The following is a 19,114-nucleotide window of genomic DNA, read 5'->3' as shown; positions in this document are numbered from 1 at the left end:
CCCTTTCTGTTCACATTAGAAAACACTGTTTTAATCTTCCCTGTTGAAATGATTATATTGTCTGACACATCTGATCTTTAAAGTGCATAAATGTTACAAACTTCTTCTTTTTTTTAATTGCGTTCTGCCTTGTATCTGAGAAAATTATATCCAGGTTCTTTGAAGTGTGTTCTGGCTGCGATTCCTAAGAACGGGAGCCAGGCCAGGAGGCGGTCAATGGAGATGGAAACTTTTTCACAGACAAATGTGAATAATTTCATTTTAAGCATCAATATGTCTGTTTATGTTTGATGAGCCATAGTTTCCACTTTCATTTTAATGCTATCATTACACAATTACAAAAACGCAAATTTCTTTCTTAATGTTATGGTAAATTCTTTCAGGATTTATTATTACCCTTCGTTGAAAAAGAAAAAGAACAACAACCAAAAAAACCTTAAATACTTATTTTATTTGTTATAAATATTGCATCTTTAGTTTATTGTTAAATGGGTAAAGAAAACATTTAAAATAAAATTCTTTTACAAATTTTTAAATTAAAAAAGGAGAGCACAAGGAAGCCAGTAATAAGAGCAATTGTAACCCCATTTAGAGTTCATTTGTTAATTTCTCAAGTGAGGAGGGGGGAATCAGGGGAAGCATTAACACAAACAAGAAGAAAAAGTCAGATGAAATCTTGTCTGAACTTGGATACCTAGTAAACCCACATCCTACCCAGGTTTTAAAAGTCCTTGCTGTTGAGTCCTGTCCACACAGGCAAATGATGTCTTTTGACAAATACTAATTCAAAAAGCTCAGACTCTGTGTGACCTTCTCCCATTCTGGCTTTTTCCCTGGTCAGATATCTGTAAAGATGGAATAAATTAACTTTATTGTGTCCTTTTCTCCAAAACTGGTTCTTGGCCATAAGTAAAAGTTTCCAAAATGTTTTTTTAAACTCAATTCTCACTTTGTGGAGAAAAGAGAAGTGGTGCTATTTTAAATAGTTCTATAAAAGGACCACTCAGAGCTTCAGCCTAAATCAAAAAGGTCCTTTATTTTCTGTTATTTTGAAAGAAAACTGGAAATTGAGATGGAAAAAAAAAATCACCATTCAACTGTGAGGGCAAGTTACCCAGAAATGAGTCAGGGAAGATTTAACTCCGAAACTGTCTGTAAAAAATGTTTGGACTCTAATTGAAAACATTGAAAAACATTTCAGCACTTATAAAGCTTTTAATGTATGAAATCTGAATCCATGAAGAATATATAGTTATGGAAAAAAAGAAACAAAATCATTTTTTAATGAAAATCATTCATGTGAAGAATTGATTTCAAACATAAAAATATGTATTTAGACTCACTAAAAGCTGCGTGATACCTGAAGGTGATCTAAAATGTATGTATTGAGCCTTCAATATGCTGATTAACTAATACAGATATAGAATTATAACAATATGACTATTTTTTAAAAAATAATGATTTCAATATTAAGCCTCTGCTTTGTCTGTTTACTCAGAATTCTCTTGGAACCCGGTTCCCCATCATGTTCTTTTTTGTGTTTTTCTCTGGTTTTAGCAACATGACGTAGCATTTTGGGATGAAGATGCAAATCAGCAATCCAAAACTAGAGGCGAGGATAGCAAAGATTTCTACAGCAACACTAAATTTTCCAGGCGAGCTGACGTACGCTGGGATGAAAGCGATCCACACCGCGCAGAATATCAACATGCTGAAGGTGATGAATTTGGCTTCGTTGAAATTATCAGGCAGTTTACGAGCCAGAAACGCACAAATGAAACACAACATGGCGAGAAGTCCTATGTACCCAAGCACGGACCAGAAACCCACAGCTGAGCCGAGAGAACACTCCAAGATGATTTTGTCTTTAAATTCTTTGAAATTCTTGGATAGAAAAGGAGGAGAGATGCTTAACCAAAGGATGCAGATGATCACTTGAACAAGAGTAAAACCCAGAACGCTCAGCCTCTGCTGCGTAGGCCCAAAACACTTCATCACATTTCTCCCAGGAAGTGTGGCTTTGAACGCCATTAAGACCACCATCGTTTTGCCCAGGACACAGGAGATGCAGAGGACGAAGGTGATGCCGAACGCCGTGTGCCGCAGCATGCAGGACCAGTCAGAGGGCCGACCGATGAAGGTCAGAGAGCAGAGGAAACACAGGGTCAAGGAGAAAAGGAGCAGGAAGCTCAGCTCAGAGTTGTTTGCTCTGACAAGAGCAGTTTTCCTGTGTCTGTAGAAAATAAACGCCACAGCCGCAGTTAGGGACGTTCCAAGTAAAGCTGCAGAGGTCAGCAGGATTCCCATAAGTTCTTCAAATGACAGAAACTCAGCCTCCTTCTTTACACACGCATCTCCCCTCGCATTCGACCAGGACTCGTGGGGACATCTCACACAGGAAACAGCATCTGCAAATTAATAATCACGTTTAGGATGCATTTCTGACATGTGGTTGTGAGATGTTTCTTGCGGTACATTATTAAATTCAATTTCACGAGCTATTAATCGAGCTGAGGCACCACCCGTCAGTTTCTGTAACAACATTTTGCTGTTTAGACTGGTTTTGGTTCTCTTCAGACCTTTTGTTTCTTTGTTTTCTCAAAAAACTGAGGCATACATAATAAAAAAGGCATTCTTCTTCTTCTTCTTCAGAATCCTAATATTTTCTCTCTTTTTTTGACAACAAAATCAGGTGTCTTCCTCCAGTCCTAAAAACTGTGCCTATTTCTTCCATTCCCACACTGGCATGATACAAGTGGCAAAAGCTGAAAGAAGTTACAGAAAAGCAATTTTACTAATCAAAATTAAAACACTTGAATTCCAAACATGTCGCACAGCCTGAGTGGACACTGTGAAAGAGGATTATGTTCGCAAGGGAGGAAAAAAATGCAAAAAGTCTCATTTTGAAGCAGACAGGCATCTTGGAAGACTCCAGATTTAAGGGATTCCCTTTTCCTCAGTCAGAGGATTCAAATTTGATTTACTTTGTTTTTCAGTTCCTCTGATTTTCCTCCGTATGAGAGATATGAAAAAGATGAGCCTTCCAAAATGATTACCGTCTACTCTCCAACATGTGACTATAAACGCAGTTAGTTGATCAATGAACGTGTGTACAGACTGACATGAATCAGCTGTTTCCTCCCTTATTACAGCAAAACAGGTCTTGATGTTTCTTGTGTCTACATGCTGGGTGTTTTAATATGACAAATATCATAATCAATCACAATTAAACTCTTTAAACTTGACTGTTTAATGTATTCTATGCATTTTCAGCAGTGGCAGAAAAGGTCAATATGGCAAAGACTCAAAACATCCTTTAGATATAATCCAAATGTATCAGTTTATCTGAACTTAGTTTTTTTTAAATACCTCAATTTTTAAACTTAAGTTTTAATAAAGTGGTTTGCAAGAACACTAAACCTGTACTGTTGCTGATTTCTCCTTCAGCACATCTTATGCAGTCATAGCAGCACACAGGCTTTCCTTTCTGGAGGACCTTACGAGTTCCTGGGGGACATTTATCACTGCAGACTGACACCGGCACCTTAAAAAAAATAAAAAAATAAAAAATAAAACAAAAGAAAACACATTAAATAAAATAAAAACTAAATTTAAGATTCTCTCTTTTTTTATCTTCTAATTTGAACATAAATGTAAATCAATAAAACTCTTTACCTGTGGTGAGCTCTGTGTCCAGGTTATGGACGTATTTTGAAAGTTTAGCTGTGTGCCTGCAGGAAATGACGCATCGTAAACACCAACCGTCACAAAGCTCACAATGTCGTTTTCTCTTTTCTGCCAGTTTATAATTTCGTACTTTGCAGCTGGATCTCCGTTCTCGTTAAAGTAAACCGCGTTCCCTTCTTTTGTCTTGAAGCGAATCTTTTGGATGTGCTGCAAAATCTAAGCACAAACGCATTCATTTAAAGGTTCACGTAGTTTTACAATACGTCCCTTAAGGCTAGCTGCTGCTCACCGTGTATGGATCAAGCTGCACATTGTTGTCACATGTTTTGTTACAGCTCAGGACATTGTGCAGAGCGTGAGCCACGGCATACACTCCCTTATAGACATTGTTAAAAATGGGCATGAGGGACATGTCAGTGAAGCTGTTCTCCACTCCTGTCAGATCTTCCATTCCTGTACACTCTTTCTCAAATTCCGTCAACTGTGCCTTCTTGAACTTACATTGAAATAATGCCTCCCAGAACGTCGTGAACAGCTCATTATTTGACGAAATGAGCGGTCTCACGTCCAGTATGAACTCTCTAAGACCGCCGACTTGCGCTTTGGGGATGGAAAGACCGATCGCTCCGTCCAGTATGTGTTTTTTATCCATTGCTGCAATTTGCGAATCAAAGATCCAGGACTCACTGCCGACCCACTGATACCCTGTCAGGTTGTGGTCGGACAGCTCATGTATAAGTACTTCCATGTCTCTGTGCGACAGAAAAGCAACGATCACTTTTGCAGTTGACTCCTTCACTGTTTTAATGATCTTTTGTATTTTTTCAGAGGGATCCGTTCTGAAGAAAGAGACAGAATATTCCACACAGATGCCAAACTGCTCTGCAGTTTCTGTGAACGTCGCCATGCCGTTGTTGCCGTAGTCGTCGTTGGTTCTGATGGCTCCGACCCAAGTCCAGCCAAAATGCTTCACCAGATGAGCCAGAGCTCTGCTCTGATAGTAGTCACTGGGTATTGTTCTTAGAAAGGATGGATACTTGGTTTTATCACTGAGACAAGCACACGTGGCAAAGTGGCTGATCTATGAGAAAAGTTTAAATATTTCACTTTTTTGTGTAAGAATAAAGTCACCATTCACAAGGTCATATTATCTCTGAAACATTTAGGAAAATAAGTATATGGTGGTTGTCAGTGGTCATGCTCACCTGCGGTATATGGAATGCTCCAATGACAGTGGCCAGGGCGGTGCTGGGAGAGGACGAGGTTTCTCCCATCACGGCCTGGACCTGCACCGGTCTGGAGCATCGACCCTCGGAGGCCAAAGACACACTTTCATCGCCGTCGTTCAACGCAAGAGCAACCTTTATGCTTCTGGTAATGGCGCCACAAGTGTCGTAGATTTTGTAGCCCAGAGAAATCCCAGGAAGCAGCTCTGTGCTGTTGTTCACTTCCTCGATGGCAAAAAGCATCGCCTGAGCAAACTGGAACTCTCTGAAATTTAAACTTTATTTTGAAGCGGGGGAGCAAAGAAAAAAATAACTACAGCATGAAACCCAGACTAAGCAACACCTGAGAGCATTCTCTTGCTTTGTAGTGCTGGAACAGAGATAGTTGATAAATCACTAGTTTACCTGATGCATTCCAGTGGTAGTGGTTTTTGTGTATAATTATTTTCTCTGCTCTTCCAGCTGCTGTGAAAATAGAATATGCCCCCCAGAATAATGTCCCCGTCTCTGGACAGCTGGGGGATTTCCGGATCCCCTATCTGCCTGCACAGTGGCTCCTGTGTTAGAGAGAAAGACACCCACAGAAACAGCTGCAGAAGAGCAAAACTCTGCTCTGGCCACCTTTGCGTGGACATCGTCATATCTGAATAATCCAAATCTCTGGGTGCCGTCCAATGAGAAATTATGGATGTGACGAGCTTGAACCGGCATTTATAAATGGAGGGGCAGGTGATGAATAATCATAATTTAATTTCTGTGGGACTAGCAGATAGGGAAGGGGAGGAGGGATGAGATGGTGAGCTCTCATCTTGATTTTGTATTATTTTATTTGTGTGTACAAGTCTGCTGCTTTAAAAGAAAAGAACATTTTGGACAGTACAGGTCTCGCTAACAGGACCTGAGAAAATGGTCATGATAACATTCCTAACATCAGCAAAATATTAACGCATTTTCTACACTTTTAGTTATGCCTTACTGATATTTCAATAAATGCAACTATGTTTTTTTTAAGCACTTGACATCTACATTTGAAATTTCACCAACTTTAGTCAAAGCAGCATTAACTTTTATAAAAAGAATATAATAAAATTCTGCACTTGAAGTGTTTTTCAAGAAGCCACTATTAAGATTGTAGCTGTTATAGGCACAGACATCTTAAGATTGAATAAAAATGTGTGAATGTGAGAAGTTTCTGTTGGAACTTGATCAAATTAAATAGTGGATTATATGAGCAAAAATTAAAAATCTGGAGACAATTAAACTGATCTGGAAATCATATTTATGACGTTATCGTAAATATGATGTCAGTGTGCTAGTTGGAGCTTCATGTCATGATCTATTGCCCTCTAAACTTTATTCCTCACAATTATTCGTAGGCGCACAAGAACCAGTTTAAAAATGGGGCTAGAAATTTGGTTTAGGATCTTTAGATGAAAAACTTTGGATGTGAAATGATGTCATTCCCAACTGGTTTGAACTCGGCTAGTTTTTGTTATGGGAGCTCTTGCACATCAACGATATCAACAAAGGGAAATCTTGTAATTATCATCTTTAATTCTTTTTTTTTTTTAATCTCTTCATTCTCAGCTGTTGACTCAGGCCGACTGATAAGGTGAGCAGCTCTATTTTCAAAGAACCAACTTGAAGCTTAGCCGCTGCACCTTCACATTTTAGAGGTTGGAGTTTTTGACCTTCTTTTGGACATTTCCCAAAGCGCCAGGCAGTTAGAGAGTTTGCTAGCGTATTCTAGAAAGGCCTAGTAATCTTCCACAGTGAGCTGGAGGGTGTTGATGGAGAGACATGTTTCCATCTGGATCTATTATCGTTGCAAACTGATCTCAGATAAGCAGGAAACACTGAATGAATGAACCTGCACCCATGACCTAAAGTTATTAAAGATCATAAAACATCATTCTTCATTAAATTTTTCGTACACAATGGAACATCTACATGAATTTAAGAAAAGCTTTTATTTTTAAAAACTATTAAATAAGCTAAAGCCTTTACTTACATTATATTAAGACTTTGCTGAAGATAGAAGGCTAAATATAAACAAATTTACATTGTTACAAAGATTTACTCTTCAGAACGTCTTTGGTGGCGCTTTGCCCATCATGTGCTTCTTTGTATTTTTTTCTGGTTTCAGTAACATGATATAACATTTTGGGATAAAAATACAAATTAACAGCCCAAACGTGGAGGCAAGGATAGCAAAGATTTCTACAGCGACACTGAAATTTCCAGGCGAGCTGACGTACGCTGGGATGAAAGTGGTCCACACAGCGCAGAATATCAGCATGCTGAAGGTGATGAATTTGGCTTCGTTAAAATTATCGGGCAACTTCCGAGCTAAAAAAGCAAAAACAAAACACAGGACGGCAAGAAGTCCTATGTAACCGAGGACGGACCAGAAACCCACAGCAGAGCCCAGGGCACACTCCAGGATGATTTTTTCTTTGAATTCCTTAAAATTTTTAGATGGAAACGGAGGAGAGATGCTTAACCAGAGGATGCAGATGATCACTTGCACGAGAGTGAAACCCAGAACGCTCAGCCTCTGCTGCGTAGGCCCAAACCATTTCATTACATTTCTCCCAGGAAGTGTGGCTTTGAACGCCATTAAAACCACCATGGTTTTCCCCAGAACACAGGAGAGGCAGAGGACGAAGGTGATGCCGAAGGCTGTGTGCCGCAGCATGCAGGACCACTTAGAGGGCTGGCCGATGAAGGTCAGAGAGCAGAGGAAACACAGAGTCAGAGAGAACAGGAGGAGGAAGCTCAGCTCAGAGTTGTTTGCTCTGACAAGAGGAGTTTTTCTGTTTCTGTAGAAAATGATTGTCACAATAGCTGTTATACATGTCCCAAATAAAGACGCAGCAGTGAGGAGTATGCCCATAATTTCATCGTATGATAAAAAAACAGCTTCCTTCTTAATACAGACATCTCTTCTCTCATTTGACCAGGATTCAGGGGGGCATCTTACACAGGTGACAGCATCTGCAAAACATGGCATTAGTCTTAGAGAATACTTTTTTTTTAATATGTATATTTTGATGCCAAAATGTATCAGATTATGGAAAGGAAGAAGCGATGAGACTTCTTCAAACTTGTTTTTCTAGTTAAAGTGTCTTAATCCTGAAAACCTTGAGAACGGGGAAAGGATAAAAAAAATTACTTTGCAAACAATTTAGAGTCGTTTAAAAAAAAAAATTCTATCAAGTCAACTTTGAAAACATTTTCTACCAACAGATATTTTGCAATTTGTTGCATAAAATCCAAAGAGCAATTTCTATGGCATTGAAAACATTCCCCGATGACAAAATGTTTACATCTGTCTTGTAATAATCTTTGCTTCGAAATGTTTTTGAGTTTATCATACTCTAATTCAAGCCTGCAACCTGTGTAAATGCCACAACGCCTTGAAGCAATAGTTGTTTTCTGTTGATGCTGCTTAAATAGGTCAAAGTGAACCAAATTGAATATGTTCAAATTAAATTGATCCTGGCCTATCAACACAAACCCACACTTTTGAGAATTATTTTTTTTTAAAACCCAACTTTTAAGCAGCATTTCAGCAGAGACTATTCAGATTAAGATTTATTGAGTCCCAAATGGGCAACTGATGTTACAGAAAGTATAAAATCCAACAAGCTGTGACTCTTTCACTGTGACAAAAAAAAAAAGTCCAATATTGTGTTCAAATGTTCTAAACCTGTAATGTTGCTCATTTCTCCTTCTGCACATCCTATACAGTCGTGGCAGCAGACGGGTTTTCCTTTCTGGAGAACCTTCCGGGTCCCTGGGGGACACTTCTCACTGCAAACCGACACAGGTACCTGCAGAAACAAAAGCCTCACAAATTAAAAGATTCACTGATTCATTTTCCAAAAACTTAAAAATAACAAAGCAGTAGCAAATATTTATTGTGTCAGTTATAAGTAGGAATGACCATTTACAGTTGTTTGTACCTGTTTTGAGCTCTGGGACCAAAGTATTGACTTGTTTTGCAGTTTTAGCTGTTCATCAAATGGGAATGACGCATCATAAACACCAACCGTGATAAAGTCCACAATGCCGTTTTCTCTTGGTTGCCAGTTTATAACTTCATACTTTGCAGCTGGATCTCCTTTCTCATTAAAGTAAACCTCTTCTCCCTCCTTTGTCTTGAAGTGAATCTTTTGAATGTGCTGCAAAATCTAAGGAATTTTTTTTTTTTAATTGCATAACTCAAAGAGTAACTATGACACATGCACACTCTTTAGTACACTTCTCAGCATTCTTTCTCTTTGCTCTTTCTGATGTATCTACATGGAAAAACCCTGACATTATATATGCTCACCGTGAATGGGTCAAGCTGCACATTGTTGTTACAGGTTTTATCACATCCGAGAATATCATGCAGAGCGTGAGCCACTGCATACACTCCCTTATACACATTGTTAAAAATGGGCATGAGGGACATGTCAGTGAAGCTGTTTTCCACTCCAGTCAGATCCTCACGTCCTGTACATTCTCTATAATTTCCATCTGATTTCTCCTGCTTGAACTTGCAGCTAAACAACGTCTCCCAGAACTCTTTATACAAGTCGTTATTTAAAGATCTGAGTGGCCTCACGTCTAGTATGAACTCTCTGAGACCGCTCACATGCGTATTGGGGATGGAAACGCCGATCGCTCCGTCCAGCACGTGATTCTTATCCACTGCCGCAATTTGAGAATCAGAGATCCAGGACTCACTTCCCACCCACTGGTACCCGGTCAGGTTATAGCTGGACATCTCGTGTATGAGCACATCCATGTCCAAGTGTGATACAAAAGCAACAATCACTTTGGAGGTCGAAGCCTGTATTGTTTTGATCACCTTCTGGATTTTTTCTGTTGAATCCGTTCTGAAGAAAGAGACAGAATATTCGAGACAAATTCCCAGCTGCTCTGCAGTTTCTGTGAACGTCGCCATGCCGTTGTTGCCGTAGTCGTCGTTGGTTCTGACGGCTCCGACCCAAGTCCACCCGAAATGTTTGACCAGTTGAGCCAGAGCTCTGCTCTGATAGTAGTCACTGGGTATTGTTCTTAGAAACGACGGATACTTTGTTTTATCACTGAGACAAGCACATGTGGCAAAATGGCTGATCTAAAAGAAATCAGATATTTATCCAGAAAATGACATAAATTATAAGCACACTAAAGTATGTTGCACTTTTATTTAAATTTGGATAACTATTTAGAAAAACAAAATAGATTTAACAGCTCTACTTACCAGTGGTATGTGAAATGGTCCAATGAGACTACCTATTGCAGTGCTGGGAGATGAAGACGTTTCCCCCACTATAGCCTGCACTTGTACTGGTTTGGTACATGGTGTGTCAGAGTTTGAAGATGTATTCACATTATCATTGTTCAAAGCCAGAGCAACTTTTATGGTTTTGGGAATCGAACCACAAGTGTCGTAGATGCTATAACCCAGAGAAACGCCCGGCAGTAGGTCTGTACTGTTGTTTATTTCCTCGATGGCAAAGAGCATGGTCTGTGCAAACTGGAACTCTCTGAAATTCAAGCTTGATTTAAGATTAACAACAGGTTGGCATGACACCTGGTAAAACAATGCCAAGCTGTAATTCAGCGTTTTCTGGTGATAGTTACCTGATGCATTGCAGAGCCAAAGGCTTTTGTGTGTACATGTCCTCTCTGTTCTTCCAACTGCTGTGGAAGTAGAAGATCCCACCCAACACAATGTCCCCTTCCTGGGACAGCTGAGCGATCTCAGGGTCTCCTATCTGCACGCATAAGGGCTCCTCCGTCTGCGAGAAAGACACCAGAAAAACAAGTTGCAGAAGTGCACATCCCAGCTCAGGCCATCCCTGCATGAATCTCATGTTTTCTGAAATGAACAAATCACTGGGCGGTGTTTCGTAAACCAAAATGTAAACTAACACTCTGACAGCCACTTATGAATGGATCTGCATATAAATATTAAACGGTGACATGGTGTCTCTGTGGAACTACTAAAAAGAAAAAGGGGAGGGACTTGATGGCCAACTGTTATTGTGCTTTAAGTGTGATTTAAATGTGTATTAGGATTCATATCTTGACATCTTCCCTTCAAGTTTAATTTATATTCAAATTAATTTGTCTTGGTATGTATTCTTATGAAAGTTGAGGCTTTTGGCAAACTTTTTTTCACTGCAGTACAAAAATGACACAAAAATGAATTCAGTGTGGCAACGATCCGGCGAAATTTCAGACTGTGGAAAAGGCATAAATTCCAGTATCCACATCCAATTCATACAGCCATGCATGCAAAAGTCATTATTTCTGAAAATGCAAGTCATTCATAAAATATCGAGCCAAATCTAGATTATTTCCTAATTTATTGTCTTACTCTGCAGCTGAAAATATGTACTGCCACAGACTGGCGACCTGACCGGGGTTGTACCCCGCCTCTCGCCTGAGACGTTTGCTGGAGATAGGCACCAGCACCCCTCTGACCCCACTAGGGTCAAGGGTATTAGAAAATGGATGGATGAAAATATGTAAGATGCAGAACTTTATTCAGTGAATTACACTAACACAACAGACAAATTAAAGTTCAATTTGTAAAAGTGTTTCCGTCCACAGATACATGAAGCAAGTTTTTGCTCTCTTAAATAACCAATCAATCAAGTTTACTTGTACAGCACATTTCAGCAACAGGGCAGTTCAAAGAGCTTCACAGCTTTAAAACACAACAATAAAAAGTTATAAAAAACAACACACCATACATTCAGCAGTTAAGAAACCAGTAACAAACATTACATTTTGATGAGTGCCATCATCAAAATCATCAATACGCATCAGATATGTTGGTCAATGTTCCATTTAATGTGGTTAAAAAAGCAACTCTAAACAAGTGGGCTTTTAGTCTAGAGTTAAAAGATTTCAGTGTCCCGGCTGTTTTGCAGTTTTCTGGAAGTTTGTTCCAGATTTGTGGCGAATAGAAGCTGAATGCTGCTTCTCCATGTTTGGTTCTGGGGAAGCAGAGATCAGAACCAGAAGACCTGAGGGGTCTGGAAGGTTGATACAACAGCAGCAGATATTTAATGTATTTTGGTGCTAAGCCTTTTAGTCAGTTATAAACTAATAAAACATTTTAAAGTCTGTTCTGAACTATAGGGAGTCAGTGTAAAGACGTTAAAACTGAGATGATGTGCTCTATCTTCCTGGTTCTAGTGAGAAGACAAGCAGCAGCGTTCTGGATCAACTGCAGGTGGCAGGTATCATTTTATGCAGACCTGTGAAGATATTGTCACTGTAATCAGTGCCACTACAGATAAATGTGTGTATGAGTTTCTCTAGATCTTGCTGGGAGATTAGTTCTTAATCCTTGAAATATTCTTCAGGTGGTAGAAGGCCGACTTTGTACCTGTGTTTATGTGGCTCTGAATGTTCATGTCTGAGTTCATTATCTGAACTCGGACCTGAGTTCTGGTGATGATTTGGGGCCTGATTGCTGGTTTCTAGCTGTAATAAGTGAAACAGTGCGTTGACTACAAGTAATAACTTAAATTTTGTTTTTGTTCATCTGGAGAAAGTTGTGGCACATCCACTCATTTATCTGTTCTAGGCATTTATTCAGTGATTGGATTGGGAGTGTTGTAATAAAGACCACCTAACCCAAGACCAAGACAAGACCAAGACTTTTAGGGTCCAAGACCGAGTCAAGACCAAGACCAGAGTGTATTGAGACCAAGTCAAGACCAAGACCGAGGCAAGTTTAGTGATATTTTCATAGTTGCGGTCTTGACTGGTCTTGAAATAAAATCCCGAGTCCTCAGCGCCCGAGACCGAGACCAAATGCGGTCAAGTCCAAGACGAGACCATCAAAAAGTGGTCTCATCACCCTAACACTGTGGATTGGTTCTGAGTCACCTGGTGACCTCGTAATGTAGAGCTGTGTATCATCTGTGTGGTTATGGAAGCTAATCTTACTAAGCAGTCTTTATCTTTGATTATGTGTATGCCTTTGAAAAGATACAACAAATCATGTCGATTACAGTTTTATAAAAGATCCAGGTTTAGAGCTGCTATGTGATGTTTTAAATGTTTTACTGTTTATTTTTACAAGTTGTAGTACACACATGAATTTATGCAGGATGAAAATGCATATAAAGTAAACTTATTACATTTACATTCATATTCAGCAGTTTTCAGCAGACGTTTTTGGTGGTGGCAAAGCTTTATCTTCAGAATGACTTTTGTGGCCCTTTCCCCATCATGTGCTTTTTTGTATTTTTCTTTGGTTTCAGTAACATGATATAACATTTTGGGATAAAAATACAAATTAACAGCCCAAAAGTGGAGGCAAGGATAGCAAAGATTTCTACAGCGACACTGAAATTTCCAGGCGAGCTGACGTACGCTGGGATGAAAGTGATCCACACAGCGCAGAATATCAGCATGCTGAAGGTGATGAATTTGGCTTCATTAAAATTATCAGGCAACTTCCGAGCTAAAAAAGCAAAAACAAAACACAGGACGGCAAGAAGTCCTATGTAACCGAGGACGGACCAGAAACCCACAGCAGAGCCCAGGGCACACTCCAGGATGATTTTTTCTTTAATTTCCTTAAAATTTTTGTAGGGAAAAGGAGGAGAGATGCTTAACCAGAGGATGCAGATGATAATTTGTACGAGAGTGAAACCCAGAACGCTCAGCCTCTGCTGCGTAGGCCCAAACCATTTTATCATGGTACTCCCAGGAAGTGTGGCTTTGAACGCCATTAAAACCACCATGGTTTTCCCCAGAACACAGGAGAGGCAGAGGACGAAGGTGATGCCGAAGGCTGTGTGCCGCAGCATGCAGGACCACTTAGAGGGCTGGCCGATGAACGTCAGAGAGCAGAGGAAACACAGAGTCAGAGAGAACAGGAGGAGGAAGCTCAGCTCAGAGTTGTTGGCTCTGACAAGAGGAGTTTTTCTGTATCTGAAAAAAATTACTATCACAATGGCTGTTATACATGTTCCAAATAAGGTTGCAGCGGTGAGGAGTATGCCCATAATTTCTTCATATGATAGAAAAACAGATTCCTTCTCTATACAGGCATCTCTTCTCTCGTTTGGCCAGGATTCAGGGGGACATCCCACACAAATGACAGCATCTGCAAATTTAACAAATTAAGAAAAAATATATATATAGTAGGTCTTCAAACTTTTATTTCTACCATAAAGACTGGGCCGAAAAATAACAACTTTTCAGGCCAGACATTTTCATTTTGAGGTTATTCAGAATTTTTGAGGTTCTCAGAATTTTATCTTACGTATTTTTCATATGTTATAAGAAATGGTAGCATATACCCTTAATTTATAAAACTATTCCTAAGTCTGTTCTCTTAAGATTTAGTTTATCTTTTAAATCAGTTTTCACTAGCTGGTACTACAACTGGTTAAAATGTTCAGATTTTTTATGACAATTCATATCATATTTAATAAAATCCAAATAAGGGCATTTGGCATTTCTCTGTGCTCTACAGACTATTCTAAAACAAATATGTCTTTTTTTTTATACAGTCATATTCAATAAATAATATTCTTGGAAAATTCCTTCATTTCAACAACTTAATTTACCCACGGAAACACATGGTATAGATTAATTTTACTCACACTGATGTTTTAAAGACTATGCTAAATATATATATATATATATATATATATATATATATATATATATATATATATATATATATATATAGTCCGCAAGTCAAGGTATGTAAGTAAATTATGTTTACCTATAAGGAAAAAAAATAGTAGGTTCCGTTTAACAAACCTTTTGTTATACAACTCTTTGAGATTGGAAATTCTTTTGTTCAGTATTAAAATTCCTTAAATGTTGCAATAAATTCATCTATACCTGTAACATTGCTAATTTCTCCGTCGGCACATCTTATGCAGTCGTGGCAGCAGACGGGTTTTCCTTTCTGGAGAACCTTCCGGGTCCCTGGGGGACACTTCTCACTGCACACCGACACAGGTACCTACAGAAATCACCTCAACAATATTATACGTTGCTCTCACGGGTCTTTATGACTGTTCTCGAATATATAAAGTAAAAGCATTTAAACACTGAAAAACACGCACTTGGCAACTGTAGCAGTTTTTACCTTTGTTGAACTCTGCGCCCATCTTAAGGTCGTATTTTGAAGGCTCAGCTGTTTGTCAAATGGTAATGATGCATCATAAACGCCAACTATGACAAAGTCCAAAGTGCCGTTTTCTCTTGGCTGCCAGTGCATAATTTCATACTTTGCAGCTGGATCTCCGTTCTCGTTAAAGTAAACCTCTTCTCCCTCCTTCGTTTTGAAGTGAATCTTTTGAATGCGTTGCAAAATCTAAGACACAAGTTATTTTTTTCAACTCAGTGGAAATAATACATGGATATCTGCCTTAGTATACTTCTCTGTAACCTTTGTCTTTACTTATATTTTTTATTCTCACCGTGAATGGGTCAAGCTGCACATTGTTGTTACAGGTTTTATCACATCCGAGAATATCATGCAGAGCGTGAGCCACTGCATACACTCCCTTATACACATTGTTAAAAATGGGCATGAGGGACATGTCAGTGAAGCTGTTTTCCACTCCAGTCAGATCCTCACGTCCTGTACATTCTCTATAATTTCCATCTGATTTCTCCTGCTTGAACTTGCAGCTAAACAACGTCTCCCAGAACTCTTTATACAAGTCGTTATTTAAAGATCTGAGTGGCCTCACGTCAAACATGAACTCTTTGAGACCGCTCACATGAGCTTTAGGAACGGAAACGCCAATCGCTCCGTCCAGGATGCGATTCTTATCCACTGCTGCAAACTGAGAATCAGAGATCCACCCTTCACTTCCCACCCACTGGTAGCCGGTCATGTTGTGGTTTGACAACTCATGTATGAGCACGTCCATGTCCAAGTGTGCGACGAAGGCGATAATCACCTTTGAGGTGGACGTCTTTATAGTGTTGATCACCTTTTGCATTTTTTCTGTTGAATCTGTTCTAAAGAAAGAAACAGAATATTCCAAGCAAATGCCCAGCTGCTCTGCAGTTTCTGTGAATGTAGCGATGCCATTATTGCCATAATCGTCATTGCTTCGGACAGCTCCAACCCAAGTCCAGCCAAAATGTTTGACCAGATGAGCCAGAGCTCTGCTCTGATAGTAGTCACTGGGTACGGTTCTGAGAAAGGATGGATACTTGGTTTTATCACTGAGACAAGCACATGTGGCAAAGTGGCTGATCTAAAAAAAAGATCACAAAATAAAGATCATAATAATATTTCCATCTTAAATATAATTTTAATTGTACAAGTTTAACATACCAGTGGTATGTCAAATGGTCCGATGAGAGTCGATATTGCAGTGCTAGGAGATGAAGAAGTTTCTCCCACTATAGCCTGAACTTGTACAGGTTTGGTACACGGAGTGTCAGAGTTTGAAGACACACTTTCATTGCGATTGTTCAAGGCAAGCGCAACTTTTATGCTTCTGGGAATGGAGCCACAAGTGTCATATATGCTGTATCCAAGAGAAATACCTGGCAGTAGGTCCGTTCTGTTATTTATCTCCTCAATGGCAAAGAGCATGGTCTGGGCAAACTGGATTTCTCTGAAATTTATACTTGATTCAAACGACAACAAGAGATAACTCTCATTTTTTTCTGACATAGTGATAGTAGTATTGCACATGAAGCATCCACTTGCATGATAACAGAAAACAAAGGTAAGTTGCAAACAGGATTTAAAAGATATAATTTACCTGATACATTGCAGTGGCAACGGCTTACGTTCATAGGTGCTCTCTACGTTCTTCCAGCTGCTGTGAAAGTAGAAGATTCCTCCCAGCTTTATGTCACCATCCCTGTACAGCTGAGGGATCTCCGAATCTCCTAGCTGCCTACATAATGGCTCCCCAGTCTGAGAGAAAGACACAGATAACAACAGCTGTAAGAGCACATATCCCAACTCAGGCCAACTGTGCATGAACGTCATGTCTGCAGAAGCCAAATCACCAAGCAGCATTTCATAAACCTTCAGGCAAACTAATACTTGGAAAAGGTGTTTTATGAACTCTGGATCAGCTCATTTATGAGGGACAGCAACATTTTCTCTCCGTGGGACTACAAGGCGGAGAAAGGGGAGGAGGAAAGTTACAGGGTTTGGGTTCTCTTAAAAATAAATTGATATATGTAAATAGGGAAGACAGTTTCTCTTCTGAAAATGTATTCATAACAGATGTAATATTAATCCAGCAAAGTTTAAAATAATGCATTGTACTGACCAACAACATTTTTACAGACATTTGTTGTTCCCAAATTTAATAAATGGTAACAGTGCTGAATGAATAAGTAAATATTTTCACAGTTGTCTGTACGTCATAGAAAACCATCTGGTCACACTTTATTTTATCTTTTCCTTTTGTTTTGAAATATCACTCAATAGTCAATGAGGCTTTTTTTTTTAGTTTTTTGTGTTTGTCTATCATTATGTTATGCATCCTCAAATACCCTTATTTCTAGCTTGAAAAAAACGGATGTGGGAAAGACGTGGTATTGCTGCCAATTTTGTTGGAAGGGTTTAATTTTAATCAAAAATGTTAAGGGACTCAGGCACGGCACCATGATTTTGCAAAAAAAAGTTCACTTTAAAGGGCTTTTTTTTTTTTTTTTTAGCAATCCAGTCCAGTCACATTCTCCCAATTATAACTTTAAACAGCCTGTTCCTTTTCAGCTAAACTCCTAGTGCTGCTTTGGGTCTTCAACTCCAGTCCTCGAGAGCCAGTGTCCCGAAACTTTTAGATGCGTCTCTGCTTCAACACACTTCCATCCATCCATCCATTTTCTTTACACACTTCCCTAGTGGGGTCGGTAGGGTGCTGGTGTCTATCACCAGCTAATGTTCCGGGCGAGAGGCGGGTTCACCCTGGACAGGTCGCCGGTCTGTCAACACAGACAGACAGGGCGCTTCAACACATCTGAGTGAAATAATCAGATCATTAGCAGAAATTTGGATCCAGCTGTTGTTGGACCAGAGACACTTCAAAAGTTTGCAGGACAGAGTCGAAGACTTCGGCTCGTTATTAATTCATGGCACTCTCCTGAACACAGGGACAATGTTTTGCTTAATCTAAGCACCTTGCCTTGTGAATGATGAATGGACTTAATCTACATGGCATTATTCAAGTGACATCAACTAATTAAACTGCTTTATACACGAGGCACATTCACCCAATTGCACTTACAATTGTGAGCACCAAAATGCAGATTGGTAGGAGACTTTGGGTTTAGTGAATTTCCCAGGTTCACATTGAAATGTGGCAGGAGGAAGATGGAATTGAAAGTGCAACTTTTGTATTGCTAGATGACCTCCAACTGAGGCTCAGTTGGCCACACGTCCCCCTCCATCATTCCAGCCTGAGTTCAGCTAGGAAAGGTTAAAGCCTCCAGCTGGACTCCAGGTAGTTATGGTGGCTATCAAAGCCACCGTGTTCCAGAGCTTACCTACAACAAGGTCCTTGACTTGTCTTGTAGTTTTCGTATAGTATATGGGTTGTTTTTTTGTTCTCGGTTTTTCAACAAATCGCTCTCTGCTATTGTGTCAAAATAACGTTAGCATGCAGAATTTTGTAAGACACCAATAAATATAAGGTCTCAGCTCTCGCTTTGACCTGGGCATAAAGAAATAACTTTCATCAGGAGCCAGAGACAGGTTAACGGAGAACAACCAGCAGTCAAAACAGCGTGAGCAGGAAGTAAAATGAAAACTAGTTTCCTTTTTGATCAACAAAACTTAAACCAATTAACCTTCAGCACGCATGAAAAGTTGAGTTAGCAGTAGGGGTGACAGTAGCTCAGGAAGCAGGAGTTTGTTTTGTTACCGGTGCGCTGGTGATTTGAACGCTCACTCCACTCAGGTCACTGTGTCCTTGGGCAAGGCACTTCGCTCACCTTGCCTGCTGCTTGTGGTCAATGGGCCTGGTGGTGGTGACTGTATGACAGCTTTCTATCAGTCTGTTCCAGGACAGCTGTGGCTATATGTGTGTGTGTGTGTGCGCGTGTGTGCGCGTGTGTGCGTGTGTGTGCGTGTGCGCGCTGTGACACAAAAAAGCCACATTACAAGTTTTTCTGCTTTATTTTCGTCAAGCTTTTATTAGCAACAAGACAAGCTCGGATGCATGTTAATGTAC

The 19,114-nt window shown here is 39.7% G+C and overlaps 3 protein-coding genes across 3 annotated transcripts; all 3 read right to left on the bottom strand.

Annotated features, from left to right (window-relative positions):
* Positions 1-1,494: 1,494 nt before the first annotated feature.
* LOC102219130 (extracellular calcium-sensing receptor-like) lies at positions 1,495-5,554 on the bottom strand. Its single transcript, XM_014469472.2, has 6 exons — positions 5,319-5,554; positions 4,893-5,178; positions 3,977-4,768; positions 3,676-3,903; positions 3,421-3,544; positions 1,495-2,408 (listed from the first exon to the last, which is right to left on the bottom strand). Exons 1-6 carry the CDS (start codon positions 5,552-5,554, stop codon positions 1,495-1,497), a joined length of 2,580 nt encoding a protein of 859 aa, XP_014324958.1.
* A 1,442-nt stretch (positions 5,555-6,996) lies between these two features.
* On the bottom strand, positions 6,997-10,606 carry LOC102218869 (extracellular calcium-sensing receptor-like). The gene is made up of 6 exons (XM_014469457.2): positions 10,554-10,606; positions 10,171-10,456; positions 9,253-10,044; positions 8,882-9,109; positions 8,626-8,749; positions 6,997-7,910 (listed from the first exon to the last, which is right to left on the bottom strand). Exons 1-6 carry the CDS (start codon positions 10,589-10,591, stop codon positions 6,997-6,999), a joined length of 2,382 nt encoding a protein of 793 aa, XP_014324943.1. The 5' UTR covers positions 10,592-10,606.
* Positions 10,607-12,990: 2,384 nt separating this feature from the next.
* LOC102218610 (extracellular calcium-sensing receptor-like) lies at positions 12,991-16,530 on the bottom strand. Its single transcript, XM_023351783.1, has 5 exons — positions 16,252-16,530; positions 15,380-16,171; positions 15,046-15,273; positions 14,796-14,919; positions 12,991-14,046 (listed from the first exon to the last, which is right to left on the bottom strand). The coding sequence occupies exons 1-5, from the start codon at positions 16,513-16,515 to the stop codon at positions 13,133-13,135; spliced, it is 2,322 nt and encodes a 773-aa protein (XP_023207551.1). The 5' UTR covers positions 16,516-16,530; the 3' UTR covers positions 12,991-13,132.
* Positions 16,531-19,114: the final 2,584 nt, after the last annotated feature.

The sequence above is a fragment of the Xiphophorus maculatus genome, chromosome 18 (genome assembly GCF_002775205.1).
Source record: "Xiphophorus maculatus strain JP 163 A chromosome 18, X_maculatus-5.0-male, whole genome shotgun sequence".
Lineage (NCBI taxonomy): Eukaryota > Metazoa > Chordata > Actinopteri > Cyprinodontiformes > Poeciliidae > Xiphophorus > Xiphophorus maculatus.
This window is presented reverse-complemented; position numbering and strand designations above follow the sequence as displayed.

Excerpts from the sequence above, each read along its gene's own strand:
- LOC102218610 (XM_023351783.1), bottom strand. The coding sequence starts at position 16,515 with ATGCTCTTTGCCATTGAGGAGATAAATAACAGAACGGACCTACTGCCA. Across the intron at positions 16,172-16,251 it reads GACCATTTGACATACCACTG|ATCAGCCACTTTGCCACATG; the intron begins GTATGTTAAACT and ends TCTTTTTTTTAG. Across the intron at positions 14,047-14,795 it reads AGAAATTAGCAATGTTACAG|ATGCTGTCATTTGTGTGGGA; the intron begins GTATAGATGAAT and ends TTAAATTTGCAG.
- LOC102219130 (XM_014469472.2), bottom strand. The coding sequence starts at position 5,554 with ATGACGATGTCCACGCAAAGGTGGCCAGAGCAGAGTTTTGCTCTTCTG. Across the intron at positions 3,904-3,976 it reads TGCAGCTTGATCCATACACG|ATTTTGCAGCACATCCAAAA; the intron begins GTGAGCAGCAGC and ends GTTTGTGCTTAG. Across the intron at positions 3,545-3,675 it reads GGACACAGAGCTCACCACAG|GTGCCGGTGTCAGTCTGCAG; the intron begins GTAAAGAGTTTT and ends ATTTTTTTTAAG.
- LOC102218869 (XM_014469457.2), bottom strand. The coding sequence starts at position 10,591 with ATGTACACACAAAAGCCTTTGGCTCTGCAATGCATCAG. Across the intron at positions 10,457-10,553 it reads TTGGCTCTGCAATGCATCAG|AGAGTTCCAGTTTGCACAGA; the intron begins GTAACTATCACC and ends CTTGAATTTCAG. Across the intron at positions 8,750-8,881 it reads GGTCCCAGAGCTCAAAACAG|GTACCTGTGTCGGTTTGCAG; the intron begins GTACAAACAACT and ends TTGTTTCTGCAG.